General features: G+C 34.0%; 1 protein-coding gene across 4 annotated transcripts in view; it reads left to right on the top strand.

The window, feature by feature from the left end:
- DPH6 (diphthamine biosynthesis 6) overlaps window positions 1–19382 on the top strand; it is a 196012-nt gene that overhangs the window by 123100 nt on the left and 53530 nt on the right. For all 4 annotated transcript variants that reach the window (XM_080594343.1, XM_080594346.1, XM_080594344.1 and 1 more), the window contains exon 13: window positions 14192–14434. In XM_080594343.1, the coding sequence (XP_080450469.1) occupies window positions 14192–14434 (243 nt within the window). The remainder of the gene's footprint in view (window positions 1–14191; window positions 14435–19382) is intronic.

The raw sequence follows: 19382 nt of genomic DNA, 5'->3' as shown, positions 1-19382 counted from the left end.
TAAATGTGAATATTTTTTGCTTCTCATTCTTACATCTATACTGCAAATAATAAAGTCTAAAATATAGCTGCTCTCAGAAATTGTCCTCTGATATGCTTTATCTGAAAGGATATGCAGGAGAAGATTGTCATGACTGCAGATTTATTGGACGTTTATGCGATATCTGTATGGTTATGTTAGTGTATATTGCATGGCTCTTCTTGCAATAGCTTTAAAGTCAGGTAATGACTGCTGGATTGACAGGATAAAAGTAGTAATAATAAAAGAGGGGAAAAGAAGACAACATGCATTTACAGTTGAGACTTTTAAAACTTGCTTATACTTCCTCCAGGTCATACAGATACAGAGGGAATGTTCCTGACCTGACAACTTCAAAAATTTTGATGAATTACTACTTAGATTTCAGTGAAATATTTTCCAAGCTTCTTGACTTAATCGTCATTTACGACATTTGTACTTAGCTTCATTTCTCTGATTCTCAGAGTGACTGAGATACTATTATATCTGTATAAACAGTGATAAATATGCCTACGGCACTTCATGAACAAATAAAAACAAATTTCTTCTTTCATATCTGCCCTATACGGTCAAACCATATGAATAGATACTAATATACAGAGTCATTAATGACAATATTTGAAGGCTTCTATGTTAGCTAGAACTGTATTTTTCAGTAAGAAGAAGTGCAAGACAGTAAATATTGCAGGAGGAGATCTTAAGTAAGAAAAGTGAAGAATGTTGGTCTCTATCTTTTATTAGGAATTCTTTCTGTAACTTTTCTGCTACTATCAGCCCATGGTCATTTGTGCTGGATTGATAAATACACGGCGAAATGTGGAAGAGCCACAAGCACTTCTGCTCTTACAACTAGCATGATTTGTGACTTTGCTCAGAGTATGTCTGACTAACCATTTGGCTAAAATGGCAGCACTATCACAGCCATTTCAGCTGCTATCACTGTCAATCCCAATGAAACTGAATGGGTGTAATTACGAGATATTTTAAGGAAACATACTTTATATAGACAAGACCTTTGAGGGCAGTAAATTCTAGGACACAGGGAAGGATGTGCAAGAACAATACTTTCCACTTCAAATTACATGTTTCAATGTCCAATTAGAAAGTTGCAGTGGTTTTAGTACTGACATCTGCTTTGTGTCATAGCAGGGAAATAGTACAGATTTTCATTCTTTTTTTTTTTTTTTTTTTTACAGATTTACTTTGTTTTAATGGTATTTACACTTCACAGAATGAAAGCAAGAAAAATTTTACATCACCTTGCATGCCTCATATATTGTGGACCAGTTCTGCATCTAGAGTAGAGTTATAAACTATGGTTGCAAACTAGGTTGCAAACAAATTTTGCCTAAGGCATGAACCGTAAATTAAAGTAATAATCATCTTTGTAAGAGACAACTTTTTTCCACTGCTCTTTTAAAATAAAAAAGAAAGTAGGTCAGAGAAATTTAGGATATTTTAGAGTATGTACAGTATTGTATTGTTTGCCAGTACCTAATTTACAATTACAGAGCTGCATGAATATTGAAATGATTCAGCTTCCCATTATAAATGTATGTGGCAGTTTGGTTGTTGATCAGTTTATGAAGTTAATGCAAATGAAACTGTCTTCCTGTCAGCATTTGAAATATATAATGCAGTCATGTTGTATATTCAGGGACAGGCCATTGACAGTCAATTAACAAGTTTGATTGGTATGTCAACTCATTCTTTTGAATTGTTAATAGTATGTTAATAGCATTCATTTCTTTGTGCAGTCCCATTTGCAGCTTCACAGTTACAGCTATTTTTTATGATTCTGAGTAACCTAAAATAGTGCCTTAATAATAGATTATTAAACACCTGTCTGGTGTAGCTTAGGGAGGTTTTTCTAGACTGGGAGTTTGCAGTGGATCCCTTTGATATTCAAATCAACAAATGATAGCCTTTTTATTCAAAACGTAAGTTCTTTTGATGGTTAGCTTGTTAAGAAATATTCAGCTCCAGTCTGACCTGATCTGGTTTCCCATGGAAAAGATCTGATGCTGTTTGAAGGTTCATAAATGGAATGCCAATGACAATTTGTTGTTGACGTTTTGCTGCCTCAGCCTTCAGATGCTGCTGGTTGATATGCCGCTTTAGCTTCACCAAATAATGCTTGCAGGTAAATGATCTTCTGATTGATCAGATAGTTTCAAAGCAAAGAGTTCTCTTCTGTGGTCTGTAGTCATGGTTTTTAGGCTTGGAGGGGTACTTTAAAAGATGCATCAAAGTTGACAGATGAATCTCGAGGCAAGGAATGATGGGAGACAGCAGAATTATGGGAATATTTTTTAGAGAATAGCATATTAGTGAGAGTTTTGAAGACCTTCAAAGGTCTATCAAGCCAGCTCCCTATAGCAGGTTTATTCCTCCTTTATAAAAAAATTTAAATTGGGCACACTGGTTAACTCTCAGTTTCCTGTGTTGGGAAGGTGTTGAGCTGTAAAGATTTATTATTCTCTGATGGTGTTTTAAAGGGCTTACTTCACAATAATTTCACAATTATCTTTATCTGCATCCTGGGCCTAGTCCTGCAAGGTGCAGCACAGTGTCTGCTTCTACTAAATTTTGCATGAAATCAAAGCATGACATCACTTTACAAGGTCATGGTGTACAATGAATTGAATTCCTTTACTCAAACATCAGTGATACCATAGGTTAACATTACAAAAAAAAAAAAAATCTCAGTTGGAATTACACTGTTTCTCCGCCTTTCTTCATATTACATGCATTATTCTTTCATACCTATCTTCATTTCCCATTAGCGTCTTTCTTGATTCTAACACAGCTATTATTCTGAAGAATCAGACTTGCTATTGAAAGTTCAAAACATACATTACAGAAATAGTTCATTTCTCTTTGGTTTGAGCATTTAATTATTCACTATCAGCGTGTGATATTTTTCTGCAAAAATGTGTAATTGTTTTTCTGTTGAAGAGAGAGATTTAACTCCTTCAGGCCTGAATGGCAGAAGCCTGGAGGTTGGTGGTTAAATGTTGAGAAGAGTTATATTGCCAAATGCAAACTCTGAAATTACACATTGAAAGGTGCTGTATTTTAACTATACTTAACTGGACTTCATAAGAGATAATTCTTGCTGGTTGAATTTAAACCAAACTTTTTAAACCAAAAATAAAAATAATCTTTCCACAACACTCCAAAACATTACTTAGACAACAGAGGAACAGTTAAGTCATTCAATTTCAATCCTGTATGCCAGGTAAATATCGTTAAGATTATGCAAGACAGTTTCCATCATTAGTTTTGGTGTTTGTGCTTACCTTTAAAATACTGTGCACTGTTTGGCTGATAATTAGAAGTGCTATCTGTTAGGCTGGAAGAACAAAAGTTTAGACATTTGTATTGACATGCAAGGTCATATTTCAGTGAGGCGCCTATAATTTTCCTAAAATTATAAAGCAAAAGTATATATTTAAACCGTTCTCTGTATAATTTGTACACTTTATATATAGGATATATATATATATATATATAGGATATATCCTTTGTTTTTGAAGAGGTGCTCTGTTGGTTATTTATGAAATTCAAATAGCAAGATTTTCCAGTAATGCCATTGATATTGTTTCTAATTCATCATTTCTGTGTTTAAGTAAGCTTTAACCGTTATACTTCAAAGAGAACTTCTTGATCACATCTCATGTTCACATTAAGTTTCTCTAAGTATTTTTATTTTCAAAAATTTAAATTAAACTATTTTCCCCATGTGGTTTCCACTTTACTACATCACTTCTTAGGAAGTAACCTGAACATTTCACTAAAATTGTGTTTGTATAGGCTCATCTTGGTCTAAATGTTCTGCAGTGTAAGGCTTATTTTGTATTAAGAATCATTGTTATTGCTAAATGCTTACTATTTCTGAAAAATAGAAGGTAACCATGACTCATAGAAGTTTGGAATTCTTGGAATTTCAGTAAGTCGTTTCTTTTTTGGATAATACTGAATTATCAAGGTAGAAGTCTGGCTCAGGAATGCATCAGTTTTGACTGAACATTCATTGGAAAGTTTTTTCAGATCTTTGCTAATACTTTTTTTCTCTACAGAGTGTCTTCCTATCCTGTATTAACTTCTAGCGTACTGATTAAAACATTCATTAAGAAACAAAAAAGTAATATTGATTCAAGAACATGAGTTTATTTAAACAAAGTAGAACACAAAGTAGGCACTGAGATGTGCTTCCTGGGTTGCCCATTGCTGCAACACTACTGCCATTACTGGGCAAAAGGAATATACCAAAGAGATTTGAGCCTGGATCTCTGCACTGTTGCAGGTGATTATCGTAACCATTGAATTATTCCTTACTGCATTTTGCCTCTCCCTTCCTCATATTTACACCCTTTTAGTTTTAACACTTTACTATATGCCTGATAGCAAGGGGCTTGATTCTACAATTAGTTTTTAGTAGCTAAAATAAATACTTGTATTAATAATGCAAACAAAAAGGACTAAGCACACAGTAATTCTACCAGCACAAGATCTTGACCTCACTTTGTCGTGTAAGATGGATAGAGACATGATTTCATCTTAGTTGGTAAAACACAAAATACCTATTTAATTATTAATCTATCAGTTACTAATACACTGTCATGTAGAAAATTCCATGAAAATAGGTGTTATAAGAGAACAATAAGGTGATCATACAAAAATAAAGAAGAAAAAAACAGGAAAATGTATAATGCAAAACTCTAACTACATACCTAAATGAATATATTTTTTGGTGTAGTATATAATTATAATGCTGTCCAAGCATAAATATATATATATATATAATTAAATTATTATAGGAACTTATTTTTTAAATGGTACATGTTACCATTTAGTCAATAGGTAACGTTCTGTCATGAAATGCTGCCAGTCTAAGAGAAAATCTGCCCTCTAAAAGGTGTGTCATAAAATCTGAGGACATAGCATAATGCTTTTTAAATTTCTGATTACACATTTAGGAATTTATTGATATTTTATATAAGCAAGTTGTTCACACTGCAGTTCTGATACAAAGTCAGTGCTTAAGGGTACAACAAGGAAAAATTATGAAAATATATATATGGATGAGCACAGTTAGTATGTTTCTGAGGTTATTGCTGTCTTTCCATAGTTTTCCCTAGTTTTATTTGTTTTGTTAGGAATTTTTAGCCTTTAGGTTAGGCAATTGCATCAAGGACATTACTTTCCTAATGAGTGTTCTTCTCGTATTTCACTTCACAAACACTGTATTTCTGTTTTTATATGAGAATGTATAACACATTGTAACTGTCAAATTACAGATTCTTTTAATTTATAAATTTGTTCGTGACTTACTACTCAGAGCACACAGAATTTTAACTATTCCTCTCCTGCTGGATTTCACAGGATGTCTATTTTAAATTAGACTTCTGCACTGAATAGTCTTTGACATACATTAAAGTGTTTTAATTTTGATTATTATTTAAGTAGCCAAAGATATAAGCACAACCCCCGTTTGACTGAGTATACATAGAGGATAGGTAAAGTATGAAGTCACACTATATTGCTGGAATAAGAACTTTCAGCTTAGTAATACTATTAATACAATTAACTCTTTTCAAATAGATTCTTGTTTTTATGAAGCTGCTTCTTTCGTGTCTCCCAGTTATCACAAACCTTTATGATAAAGTATCCAGTGACATTCATGAAAGGCATATTTTTAGTAAGAATATTAAGCCAAGTGATGGCTGGGATAGAAATCTTTTCTGTAAGAATGGAATGTCATCATGTTAATGTGTTTCATACCCTGTGAATTACTGTAGTGTGATGAACAACTTTCACCTTTCAGTACAGAGCATTTCCCCCTTCTGTTTGTAATCACACTAACATATTCAATGGTTGTTATGAGTAAAGATTGTAAAGACAGGTAGGAAAAAAAAAAAAAAAAAAAACGACTCATTCTTCATCAGATTTTATGACCACAATTTTGATTCTAGTATGCTGTATTCCAGAGCAGTTACAGCCTTGAGCAGTAGCACCCTTATAACCAACCATAAGGGTGGTTGAGGTGGTTGAAGTTGCCACTAGGTTAGTGGAAACATGAACTAACCTATTAAAAATTCAACCTAGAAATTTCTAGTGTGCCTTCTTGGACTGCAGTCATAGTTTATCCAATACATGAGTTTACTGTAAGTGGACATATGCAGTAGCAACTATACTTAATGTGAGCAGAATATGATGAGATCCGTAAGTATATTGCACATGTCTGTTTAAGGAAAAAAGTAGAGACAAGGTTTGTAATATAAACACATATAGGTATATAAGGTTATCACATCACTTTGTCTGTTTTCTTTATCTTCCTTTAGCTATTGTGTGTGGATGCAAGTACGTTATAGTTCCTCTCATATATATACTTTCCATTCCCTTAGAGCCATTCCCCTAAAGCACAGACAGAAAAATGTAGAAATCAAGGAGGGAAAATGTCATGTGAACATACCATTTATTTTTTATTTTTTTTTTTATTATTTTTTTTTATACAGAGCTGAGAAAGAAAGAACGCTGATGTTATAAAGCTATCCTCATCAGAATAAATTTAGGATAATAATCATAAGTAGTCATAGTCACAACGCAATTTAACTGTGTGGGAACCTCAAATGAATGCTTATCTAACCTCTTGTAAGGTTTCAACAATTACCATTTAACAGAGGAAAACAAAAGTATTATTTTTTGAATTTCTATATCCTTATCCTAGCTGATTAAAATGTTTTTCATACTTCGAATTCAGCTATGTTAATCTATGAACTGAAAATCAGTGTTAATGATGAAATGTGAAAACTTCTGAAAAAAAGTACTTAAAAACTCCAAATAATCATCTGAAACTTTGATATCACTCGATGTTTTACACCATTTATTTTGAAATCATACCTGTCCTAAAGGGTATGGTACCACTTTCTGAGTTTTTAGAAAACTTTACTCTTTCATTAGCCAAGGATTGGTGTTACTTACCCTGGAACAAGCATTTGATAGATCTGATGAATCTGACCTTTTTCATGAGAACAGAGACAGTATCTTCTTTGTATTATACTGAACTTGCTTCTAGTAAAGAAGAGTTATGATTTAATATACAATGCTCAGCACTTCTGCAGTCAAGTTTTCTCCCTTGTTATGAATATCTGTATTTCAAAACATTTTTGCCATATGTTCTGGTGTAAGTTTCCATTTCTCCTAAGTTAAGTCTCATTTTGATATTTCCTGCCTGTATTTCAAATCTGTGTCCATTTTTATTATTACAATTGGTGCACATTCTAATTTAGTATCCTCTGTGGGTTTCATTACCATGCTGTTAATCCCTTCTTCCATTGACTTAATGAAGATGTTAAATAAAATCAGGCCTAATACCAATCCCTACGGCACCCCAATTCAGTATGCTGGCATTTTCATTACTCTCTCCTTACAGACTATCAGCTAGTTAACAGCATTTATAATTAGGAGAGTTAAAAATAATTTACAAAGATGCTGTATCAGATATTTTAAGAATCCAAATGAATTACAACTATTATACTCTCTTATCTATGCATATGTAATTGTAATTCAAAAATGCAGTCAACGATGTTGGACATAATATGCATTTTCTAAAAAATTGGTATTCATTGCTCAATATTCCATTTCCACATTGTCATTTTTATCACTTTACACTTTTAGACACTAATCCTTTCCACCTTGTTTTTCTGGACCCTGAATATGCCTTTACTTTTCCTGATAAATACTGATTTAATGAAGTCTCTCCTTCCCCATTCCACCCCAATTAGTGTGGAATAGACTAATCTTAGCTCCTTTTTTTTTTTTCATTTGTCTTGGCATCATCATTCAAAGCGATACGAATAAGAAATGAGTAAATGATAATCAGTTTGGAAGTTTTACTCCCATCTTTTAGATAAGGTACGCTTATAAAGCTGAGTGTTCTGCAGTTTTTCACAGTTGCCAGATTTTGCTAATACGGTTCTGTGAGAACTTGTGATTTTTTTCAAAAGCTTGAGAGGAAATGGTAGGCTTTGTAAAAGGTGACAGATTAATAGTCATGAAGACTAGAATTTCACTGTCCCAAGAAAGAAATGCATCAAGGAATAATACACTTGTTAGCTTGCTCATTTTCCAGTAGGGAAACTGCTCCTTTTCTATTTTGCAAAATACATCCTTTTTAGATGTGAAGAGCAGTTTATCCTCTACGGCAATTAAGTCTTTGAACTGCCTATTATCATTTTCCATAAAGGAACAATATGTACCATGTGTGCCAGTATGGGACATTGACCAAAATATGCATAGTAAGTAAAGAATATTTTACCTCCGTTTTCTTCATTTCAACCCTATGTTTTGGAACTCCCAAGTGCACCAAAATGGGAGTTCAGGAGCAGACTTCAGCTTCGCTGCCATACCCACATAGATGTATTAGCCTTTTTCAACCACTTTATTGGGACCTTTCCTAGATATTTATAACTACAGTTGCAGACTTTAAAAACTAGGTTTATTTCTGTTTTGTGCTTTATACACCCCTGGAATGTGAATGACAGCTTTTGAGGTGTTTTTATGTGAACATTTCAGTTTGAATCATCACAGAATCTTTCTCTTCTGAAAATCAGAAATGTGTAGGTTTTATTGCTGTCAGTTGTAAAAATTGATTCAGCATTGATTGAGACTTAAAATGTAACCAACACATTGCCACAGATATATATGCAAATAATACAATTTTCTGTGATGAGGTATAACAGTTTTTTAAAAATGTTTTTGAAGTTGAAACTTACTTTCTCTTATGCTTTCTGACCTGATTGTCCCTCTCAAGTCTGCACATGTAGCATTTTGTTAAACTTCAATGGGCTGCAGACCTTCAGGAAGGTATTACACAAGATTGTCTGCTATAAATCCAGCAGAGTTTAAAGGCTCAATTTGAATTATTTAATTATTTGCTTTTTAGAGAATTGCAGAGGTGTTTACCATTGGGCAGCATAGATTAGGAATAAGAGGTATTTGGATGTATTTTTGGAAGTCGATTTGATATCCATAATAATGAATATTGTGGCTTCTTCCAACGTATTGTTGATTTAGTAGCCCTTTTTAGAGAACTATCAGTTCTTGTGCATAGTACGTGGTACTTCACTTTGCTGTGGTTTCCAATTTAAAAACCACTGTTTTTTAAAGGTGTGATTCTAGAGTTAAGACAATGTGTTCAGTGCTTAATATGACCTTGTGGGACACTGTATCTTAGTTTTGCTAAACTACAGTTAAAAACAACAAAAACAAAACAAAACAAAACAAGTTGTACAGCCTATTTTACATCCATGACATTGCAGTATTTTACTTCAGTTCTTAATACAAAAATACTCTGTGGATTTTTGTTGTGGCCTAGCAACCCACAAATGTAAGTTCAAAGAGAAAAATTCAAATCACACTCTGATAATATAAAGTATAATTGTTAAGGACAATGCAAGGAAATGAGTGTTTTGTAGTCTTGCAGATTAAGCGATTAAATAGATTTTGAAACATATGAAGCTCCATCCCAAAATGAGGATTAGCAGGCTGCAGTCACAGCATTTGAAAACTGAGTTATAAATCTCTGAAAACTGTGGAAATGTTACAGATACTTCAATAAGATAGCAATAACAGATGCTATTGATTAGTTATACTTTTTTGACCATACCTAAGAAAAGATTATTTTGTTTTAGGAGAAGTTCTGCAATTTTGAGGGTGATAGGCAAGCATCTTACAAAGCTATAAGTAGGTTTTTATACTTCTTATTATTATTATTCAAGGCCAATTATAACTTCTTTTTTTTTTTAATTTTTCATTTAGGAATATATTATTTGTCTTCTAGTTTATGATTCTGTATTCGTTTTCTCAAAAGAAAAACTGTTTAAACCATGTATGATCAACTCATTTCTGGCATTTTTAGCCTACAAATGTGTAGGCAAAATAATTCAAGAAAAAACATGTGCATCATGTTGAAGTCTGTGATGTATTAGAACCATGTCAGTTAGGTGTAATTTGTGTTCCTAGTGTGAATTCAAAGCCTTTCAATTACCATTATTTGAACGGTACCTTTAAAACTTTATTCACAATAGGTAGTTGAATAAAAGATTTCACATTGCAAAAAGCAATTTTACGATCATTAGCTAAAATAAGAGGGCCCTAGGAAGAAAGGATTATCATATATTAAATAAAAAGTTCACCACCTTACAGCTTTAATCCCGTTAGAAAAGATGATTTCTAGCTAACTTAATCAGCCAGAGGTCTTTATTGCCTGGAGTATTAATTGATTTAGGTCTTCATTAAGGTCAGAGGTACACATGGCTGACCAGAGGCAGCCTATTAGCGCATTGTCAGTTATGCTTATTTACATTGACTGAAAATAATGGTAGGTTATTTCACTGTTGGGTCAGAGGGTCACTGAATCTTTTGTGTACCCTGACCTGTTAAAGGGCAGCAGTCACTCAGACACCATACTGCATTCAGAAGAAAGATTTGGTTGATTACATATTGACTATATCCCTTCCAAGAAACGTGTGTTGGTTCATATGGTGCAAATATTAACATTGTCATAAAAACCTATATGTGAATGACTGAATGTCTCTTAGAATTTTTCTGCACTTTATATATTTATGCCAGTTAATCACCAATAAGTTTTAATAATACCAGCAGGAAAAGTTTTATAAAGTTTTTTTATAAAGCCATTTGTTGTTGGCCTTTAATAACAACAACAACAACAACTTGGTGCAAATCTAGAGGTATCCTGTTACTTCTGTTCCTTTCCAAGTAGCAATAATTATAGCTTTCTCTGGTTAATTAACAGCTTAACTTAGTCCTTATGTCCAATTAAGTCTGTTTTTCTCCTTGTTTCTTTTCCTGAATTATATTTTGTGGGAGGGATCATCCTGAAAATGCAGATATGTTGTGTCCTTTCAGTGACTTACGATATTGTTAAAGACTTTTCCATGAGATAGAACAATTTGAAGTGGCACCAAGTATCATTCTGACTTTTCCTTTCCACTGTATCCTGGAATGCTTTCATTCCAAAAAGTGAATTCCTGAATGCATAAAAAATGAATGCAAGAAGGACAGATAGGAAAAAAAAAGTGAAATAAAATTATTTGCTGCTGTACCTTCTTTCCTCCTCATTGATGTGACCTAGCTCTGTATTAGACTTATCTCTAGCAGCACAAGTACAGTATGAAAAGCAGTAATTCTTAAATAAGAGCTTAGCATTCCTATCTGTATGAATTGCCTACTTTGAGGTTCTGGTTGTCTATTGAATTCCCTTGATTACTTACAGTTGTGCTAACTGAAACAAAGAACTGCCAAATTATTGTGCTAGCTTATCAAGACTCACCTTTCATTTAACTTGCAGTGACACAAATGAAAATGAAAAGATAAAAAAATCTGTAATTGCATGAGGCTCCATGTATAAACTGCTAGCCTTGCTCAAGCTATATTGGAAATAAATTGGTAGAAGTGAGCATTTCAGCAGTACAAGTTTTTTGTTTTGTTTTATATTTTTCTTTTGTCCAATATTTAATGAAATTTTAGCACTGGAAATATGCGTATTGGCTACAGTGAAAATTAAATCCTCAGTGTATGAATACATATCCATTATATTATAGTTTTGTTTCTCTGCTGAATTTCCTGGATATGCAAGTCCTCTAGACTTGATACACTGTGAATCTATAGTCTGAAAAATCTTCTGTTATCCTTGAAGATGCTCCAAAAGGATAAACTGTTGCAAAGTTCTAGCAGGGTTTTGTACAACACTTTCACAACACAACGACTGACACCATACATTGTGACATCTCCTGTTGTAAGATTTCAGTACTGTGAACAAGATATTATGAAGTCTTCCCTGTTTTAAATGCTTTTTATTCTGCTAACAATTTTCTGTATAATGTTTCAAATATTCCAGAGACAACCTCTTGAAATCTGCTAAAACAGTGTTTTTACTGGTTTGCTGCTTTGCCCCTGCTGATTGTTTATTTATACTTGCTTTTCATGACCAAGTCACTGGGAAAGAGAAGAGGAACATCCCTCCCCCTTTCCTTACCCTAAATTATGTCCTCCTGAAGTACAGTTGCTGAAAACCTGTGGCCTCTTTTGATCCTTTTTCCCTCTTTCCCCCTTGTATCCACCCTTTCATAGCATGGTGGCATGTTGAGAATATTATTTTTCTATTAATTGCATCTTAAGATACAAACAAGTATGTTAGGAACAGAGGGGTTTTTAAAAAATATTTTTTAAAGAACTCTGCAAAATTCCCACTGAATCTGAGCCAAAAGCAGTGCCAATTTTGCTCAAATCCTTCAGAGATTTTTTTGACCTTGCTTATGACCAATGGTGCTAATTGTATCAGAACTATCCAGGATACTTTAAGAAAGTGCTATCTTGGTCCGTATTTCAAAACACTGACAGATATTTTATCGTTAATTAGTATTCATATTATGTCTCAAACAATCTGTTCAAGAATAGGGGAAGTGAACGGGTTGAACAGCTCTTCTGTCTACCTAATAATTAACATGGGTGATGCGTGGAAAACCAGGAGCCCAACAGAAAAAAAAGAATAAATATTGCTAGTGTGATTTTTTTTTTTCTGTAAAAGTATTAACTACCTGTATTGGCATTTTCGACTAATAACATGAATTTCACTTAGCAGAGGTGAAAATGAATGGCTTACTTTAAAAACAAACCTGTGCCCCTCTGAATCATATCTTCCTGAATTTGTTTCTCATCTTGTCAGTATGCCACTTGGTAGCTGGCTGGACTCCCTTGTTCAATGGCACATATTTTAAAATAGCACTACAAAAAAAAAAAAAAAAAAAAAAAGACCATTTGTTCCTATAAACTATTACTTGCAAATTTTTTCAAAATTCAGGATTATATATAGCATTATCAAAACAATATTTCAGATATTTTAAACAATTTAAATAGTTGATGAGTGTCAGTTGATATATTATGTTTCCTTTCTGCCTCCTCCCCCTCTTCAGCTGCTAATCATAGAACTTGTATGCCAAATTGTATAAGATACTCTTCCAATAGTTACATGTGTGAGTCTTTTGTGAGACACAGACAGTTACGAGGACAGATTTGGAGTTGCATATGGGTCTGTCACATGGTTTGATTGCCATGTCTTCTAGGACACAGATTTCTTTTTTAATTATTCTTAATTCTGAGGAATTTTTACTGTTTATACAGTAAGTTCTGGAAAATTTTTCCTGAAGATTCCTTGCACAGTCCATTTTCACTCTCTTTACTCATTGCAAATTGCTTTCTGTGCAGACTTCAAAGCTGCTTACGCCTACCTTACTTCCCATTTCTATACTTAGTTTTCTTTTGATTTGGAATAACATTCACTGCCTCACTGATCAGGAAATGTACTGACTTTCTAAAGAAGTACAGAATAAGAGGATGAAAAGTTTTGATATTTACATTAAGATTTTATAATAAATCTTTGAGATGTCTGAATAATAAGAATAAACATTTCCTTTGCTGGCTGCTATTCAGAAAGTAGGTCTTCAGAGTGTTGCCAGGAAGATTTAGGAAAATCAGCCCAAAGTAACTGCATTGCAGCTCAATTTAGCATATATTCATGGCATATCTGGCCACCCATTTAATTCAATTTTCAAAAGATTAATCCAACTCTTTAGTTAAATAACACTCTTTTGCATCTTATTTTCAGTCTGTAATTTCCTTTTACCTTCTGGACTGTCACGATTTTTATAATATTCTGAAAGAGAGCATGCATCATCACTCTGAAACTGAACACTGAAACAAATGGAACAGTGAAAAAATGGAAGCTTGCTTAAAAGAAATCAAGATGACAATATATTCAATATATTCAATCAATATATTTAACCATGTTGGGTCATCAGTGTGATCCAGCAGCAGTAACAGTCACTAACGTCAGATATTATTTTGAACTGACGCATACATCCATGTAATAGCTGTTAAAGTTTATTACAGTGCTGTATTCGTATAGTATATATAAATCCTTATCAAAAATGACTGTTAGAATGCCGTGTTTACAACATTTTTAGTGATGTGACAAAGGATGGCAAGGAAGAGTGGTGTTGGAAGAAATTACTTGGAAAGGTGAAAAATGCTTCCTTTGTTTTCTCTGAATTCTCAGAATCTTACTGTTTTATTTCTTTTTCCCTAGGTTGGAGATGTTCTCTACTGCGCTGGACAGATAGCTCTAGTACCTTGTACAATGCAGCTTGTTTGTGGCAGCATATGGACAGAGGGTGTAGTTGCCCTCCGTCATGTTGAGAGAGTCCTTCAAGCTATGAGCCAGAAGACGGCACTCCATCACGTCATCACAGCAAGCTGCTATGTAACTGACAGCAAGCACGTTCCTGTTGCTCATTCTATATGGCAGAAGAAATTAAGAGAATGTAAAAAGGTAGCTGTGATATCCATTTTCTTCTTTCTGGGTTGTCTTTTTTTCCCCCTAAGTCGTGTGGTAATATCAGAATTTTCTCTGTACATTTCAGAGGGGTTCAAGTAAAGCTGGTATAATAACGTTTGATTGAGCTGTTATGTTCTGGCTCATAAGTGGCTGTGCACAATTGAGACAGAAAATTTCATAATAGAAAGTTACATTCATCACTAACTTTGTTTTAATTCCCCAAAGCAATATGTTAAAAAACTCTTAAAGAGCAGCCAGTTCCTCTAGCAAAAATGGGAACAATGCTGTATTTGAATTACCTCTGCCCATATATTTTTACATAATAGGAACTGGGTATTTTACTTTAACTTTTTATTACTTGTTCTGTTGAGATATTTTTTTTCCCATTCTTTCTTACAAGCAATATTGTCATGACAACTGAGTTTAGCAGTTTACTGCTTATTATTACTTATTATTCAGCTGAACTTCTAAGACCAGCATGGCGTGTGCCAGTCTGTTGGTTCACCCTAGATGATCTCTAATAGCATAATAATTTCCCCAGTGATTTATAATCATACTATAATAATTTCTTTTGTGTATGTACCATAGTCGCAGAATACTCTGCAAGCATTAAAAAGGTATTGGCCAAAAACCTTAAATAAATAAAATGTAGCTACTTCATAAATGGGTAAACAAGAGTAGTTACTGCAGAATTGCTATGCAACTTAATATAACTTACTATAGTTTCTCAGGGAGATAAATGGCTTGTGTTAATACTACCACAGAAGTCCCAAAGTCTTTTCCTTCTGTTTGCTTTCACTTTCAGTCTTTGCACTAGGCACTTGTCACTGAGTGAAGAAGATGTAGGCTTTGTATGGAAACTGACACAATCAACCTAGATTTATTAATAAAGTAGCCTCCTGAGTACCCTCCTCCAAGACCAAGTGAATTGAATTTGAAACATTCCTAGTCTTCTCTGTAGCACTCTAAGTCTGCTAAGATCTGATTGTTTGTGTTTTTAATGTAAAATTTTTTGGTTTGTTTACACCTTGCAATTTCTATTCTAGGGCATGCTGTCAGGTGTTTTTATATGTTATGGTATTCTTGGTGAATGCCTTGGTGAAGAGTTGAATTTTACAGTATATTTGAAATAGGTCAGTTATTAAGATCTTTGTGTACTAAAAATTCACCAAAGTAGCTAACCTGCAGTGTACAGTAATAACCTCACCTTTTGTAGTGCTGTTGAAAAATGGTCATACATTTCTATGGATTGGTTTGGAAACAGTAAAAGTGAATTAGGAAAGACACGTTCTTCTAGATAAGACATTATTCTAGTCACACAGAAGGCTATACCAATATTTTCAAATTCATGAATGCCCTAGGTTTTCTTTTTTCCTGTGAGGGATTATATTCCAAAGCTTGTGTCATACTGAGGAAGCCCTCAGCCTTGTTTTTGCTAGCCATATTTATATCAGATCCTAAGACTTTCTGCAGAGATATTAATATAGTTCTTAAGATAATGCTGTCTGCCATATTTAAGGGTTTAGACCGATGTTGCAAGCTGTAAATGGAAACAGCAAGTATGACACCAGTGCATATTCGAGTATATCTTATTAACATATTATCTTAAGGTAAAATGTTTTAGATGATTTACTGTCTCATGATGACTTAGAGGCAGTAATTAGAGACATTGCATGTAGTCGTAGTAGCATTAAGCTAATTCAGCGTAGAGAAATTATTCTCAGAAAGTGTCCTATATAGTCATTTTGAAAAGCTGAGAATGTTTTTTGCTATGTGACTGGTTAATAACATGTACCATGACCATGTAGCCTACATGCTTTCTCATTTGTAATACGTGCAGACACAGATTTCAGGGAAGATTGGTAGTATTTGCCAGTTCTTTGAAACTTTTCCATTTTCCAGATATAATCTTTTAGGTCTCCTGTAATTAGTCTATGTACCAGTGACTGTTTATCTAGTCTTTCCTTTCTTTGACTTAATGAGATCACTAGGCAGTTCTTTCAGCTACTGGAAAAATACCCCATGAGGTTGCTTACTTTCGGGTTTTTAATAGTATCTGTCTCTTATCACTTCCTGATTGCTCAAGCCATAGTTTAAAAAATGGATTGCTGCCTACACTCACTTCTGTGAAGAGTTAGCTGCCTAACAGGTTTCAGGAATGTTTAAAAAAAAACATCCTAGAAGAGCATCAGACAAGTCTATAGGATGCTTATCAATCTTAATCTGTGCTTTTTAGATCATATTCATTAATGAAATTATCAGAAATAGCAAAAAAATAAATAGCAGATGAAGTAAAGAGTGCCACAAAATGATCTAAAAATGCTTTGGAAAAATGTAAAATATCAGTGGGAAAGAGATGTTTTTAGCAGCCAGATGTTCCAATTTCCCTATCATTTTGTCAAAAGGAGATTCAGAACTGAATTTTTCCTCAGGCTAAGCATACTTTTTGATTAGTAATGTTTATGTGCACAGCAAAGGATAGGAAAAGATGTACCAAATGGTTCTGCTACAGAGAACCAGAGGGAGGAATTGTCCTGTCCTGAAAATATAATTGATTATGTAATTGTTAATGCAAATAGATGTTCATCAATAGGTTTTGTATTGGAGGAGAAGTGCTAGCCAGTAATAGGAGAAATGTTCTTTTTGTCTGATTCCATTCTCAGAAGAAGGAAAATGGTAAAGTTTTCTGATAAATTATTAAATTGCACTTGTCCCTAACTCCACAGAATCACTGAAAACAGGAAATGTAGTTTTCATACCTCTTAATATTTTATTTGAAGTAGCTTGTAAAATACTGTCTTACTGTGTGGAAGCCAGAACAGAGTAGCTTTACTCTAAAGGCATCTGTATTTAAAAATATAAGTAGCACATCCCTCATTTGTCTTAGTTTTTGTTTTTTGTTTCTTTTTGGTATACCAACACTACTACAGTTCTGTTAGATACAATGACATGAAATAACGCTCTGTTTTCTGCAAGTAAATTAAGTCAGCCAAACCAAAAAGTATTTTATTATTCTTGAACTTTATTTCAAGCAGCAGACAAGGGCATGAATCAATAGCAACCTACAGATTGTTTAATAAGAGCAAATGGTGTCTCAGTTGATATTGTTCTGCTTCTGTCATCCATGGAAATAATAGAGACTGTGCAAACAAAACAGTGAAGCTCAAAATTCATTTCTTGTAAACTAGACATTATAAACCATACATTTAATTATGTTTTTAAGAAAGATTTTAGACTTTACAGTTCTATTTGATGAATGTTCTGGGTTTAATAGCAAAATGATGGTGTATTATGATTGAGGTATTTGTATTTAGCACATTGACTAGATCATAGGCATCAAAATTATTAGCATTCTGTCACAGTGATGTCTGGTAAATATCCTCTACCTAAGTACTACTGGTCAGCAACTTCAGTTGAATCATTCTATATATTTTATATATAGGGACTGTATAAACATATTTCAGTGTCGTTCCGTGCTACCTGTACAACTCCTTTCCACTGCTGTCATCCTGCTTTCCCTGGCTCCAGATGGTCGCTGGGTGTCTGTGCTCCGGTCCCTGTTCCCTGGAGCCTTGCTGCTCCAGTACCTCCCTGAACGTTGCCTCCCGGAGCTCCAGACACCCACAGCCATCAAGGATCATATTCATAGAGCTGGAATCTGGCCCTGGCCCCCTGTCTTCTGCCTGCATCAGCTGGAGTTGGCATGTTATTGGAAAAGCCATTCGGGGTGGCAGAGGAAACAGAAATCTGGTGGAGGGATGAAAGGCTGTAGCCTCGAGGAAACCACTGTGGAGGAAGAAAAATGATTGAGGAGGGAAGGATAAGACAGCAGCCTCAGTGAGGACTCACTCCAAAGAAATACTAAATCACTGGGCTGAAAAAAAATATCTCTGGATCAACTTTGTGAATGTACACAAGAGCGATTTCCTTTGTTAAAACTAACAGGGTGTTGTAGAAACTGAAACTAGAATAGGGGAGTCTAGGTAAGCAGTTAAGTTCTGTGGATAGACAAGAAAGTTTGCATCGTTATTAAGGTTGTTGTAGAAATTAAAGTGAAGGGAAGCAGTAGTTAAAATCAAAAGATATAGAGGCTGCAAAAATAGAATGGAGACAATTATGCAAACAAATAATCAAGGCCAAATCCTGGGAAACATAATTGGAAATAACAAATCCAAGTGCCACCCTTCAGCAGCTTCCACCACCCCATTTTTAAGATGTACTCCTTCCATAGTCTCTTCAGGAGTCCTAATAAGTTTTAAGCTCTCACCAGCATACTTTGGGACATTTTGACACTCTCAAGGAGATACCTTCGGAGAGCTTCTTTAATATACTTTTCAGAAATAGTAACAATTGTGTGATAGTGTGGTAGAACAGTTTCTACCTAATCCAGTAGTTAGCATTTACAACTTTTTTTTTTTTTTACTTTTTTTAAAAGTAGCAAAAAAAAAAAAAAAGGAAAAAAAAGAAAAAAAAGGAAAAAAAAAGCTTATAGCATCGCTAAAACTTTCTGGAAGAAGAACTGACAGTTTTCCAATTAAGTCTCATCTTGTGTTTTTCTTTACTTCACATCTCTTAATGACAGTGTCATGTAATATGATGATTTTGTAAGTGGTTTTGCTAACTCATTCAGCAGAGTAATCAATAGAAAAAAATAAGCCAGATGGGTTGTAGTCCATTTGTATTGGGTGGGACAGATGGTATTATTGATAGATGGAAATATTCCAAATAATTATTGTATAATGATATAACAGTGACTGTGCCTGCAAAATTTTATTAATTTACTTTTTGTACACACTTGATTCAATGAGGATTGAGTTGTACTGTTTGGATAGAGCTCTCACTATATTTAGTTCAGAGCTGAGTCCACTCTCTACCTTCTTTTCCTCCTCCCTATGGGCTTTCCATGCAGAACCATCACTGTAGTAATTTGTTAGTGTATTTT

This window comes from Anser brachyrhynchus (genome assembly GCF_964034855.1).
Source record: "Anser brachyrhynchus genome assembly, chromosome: 5".
In the NCBI taxonomy this organism is placed as follows: Eukaryota; Metazoa; Chordata; class Aves; order Anseriformes; family Anatidae; genus Anser; species Anser brachyrhynchus.
The sequence above is the reverse complement of the archived record's forward strand: the minus strand, read 5'-3'. Positions and strand labels throughout refer to the sequence as shown.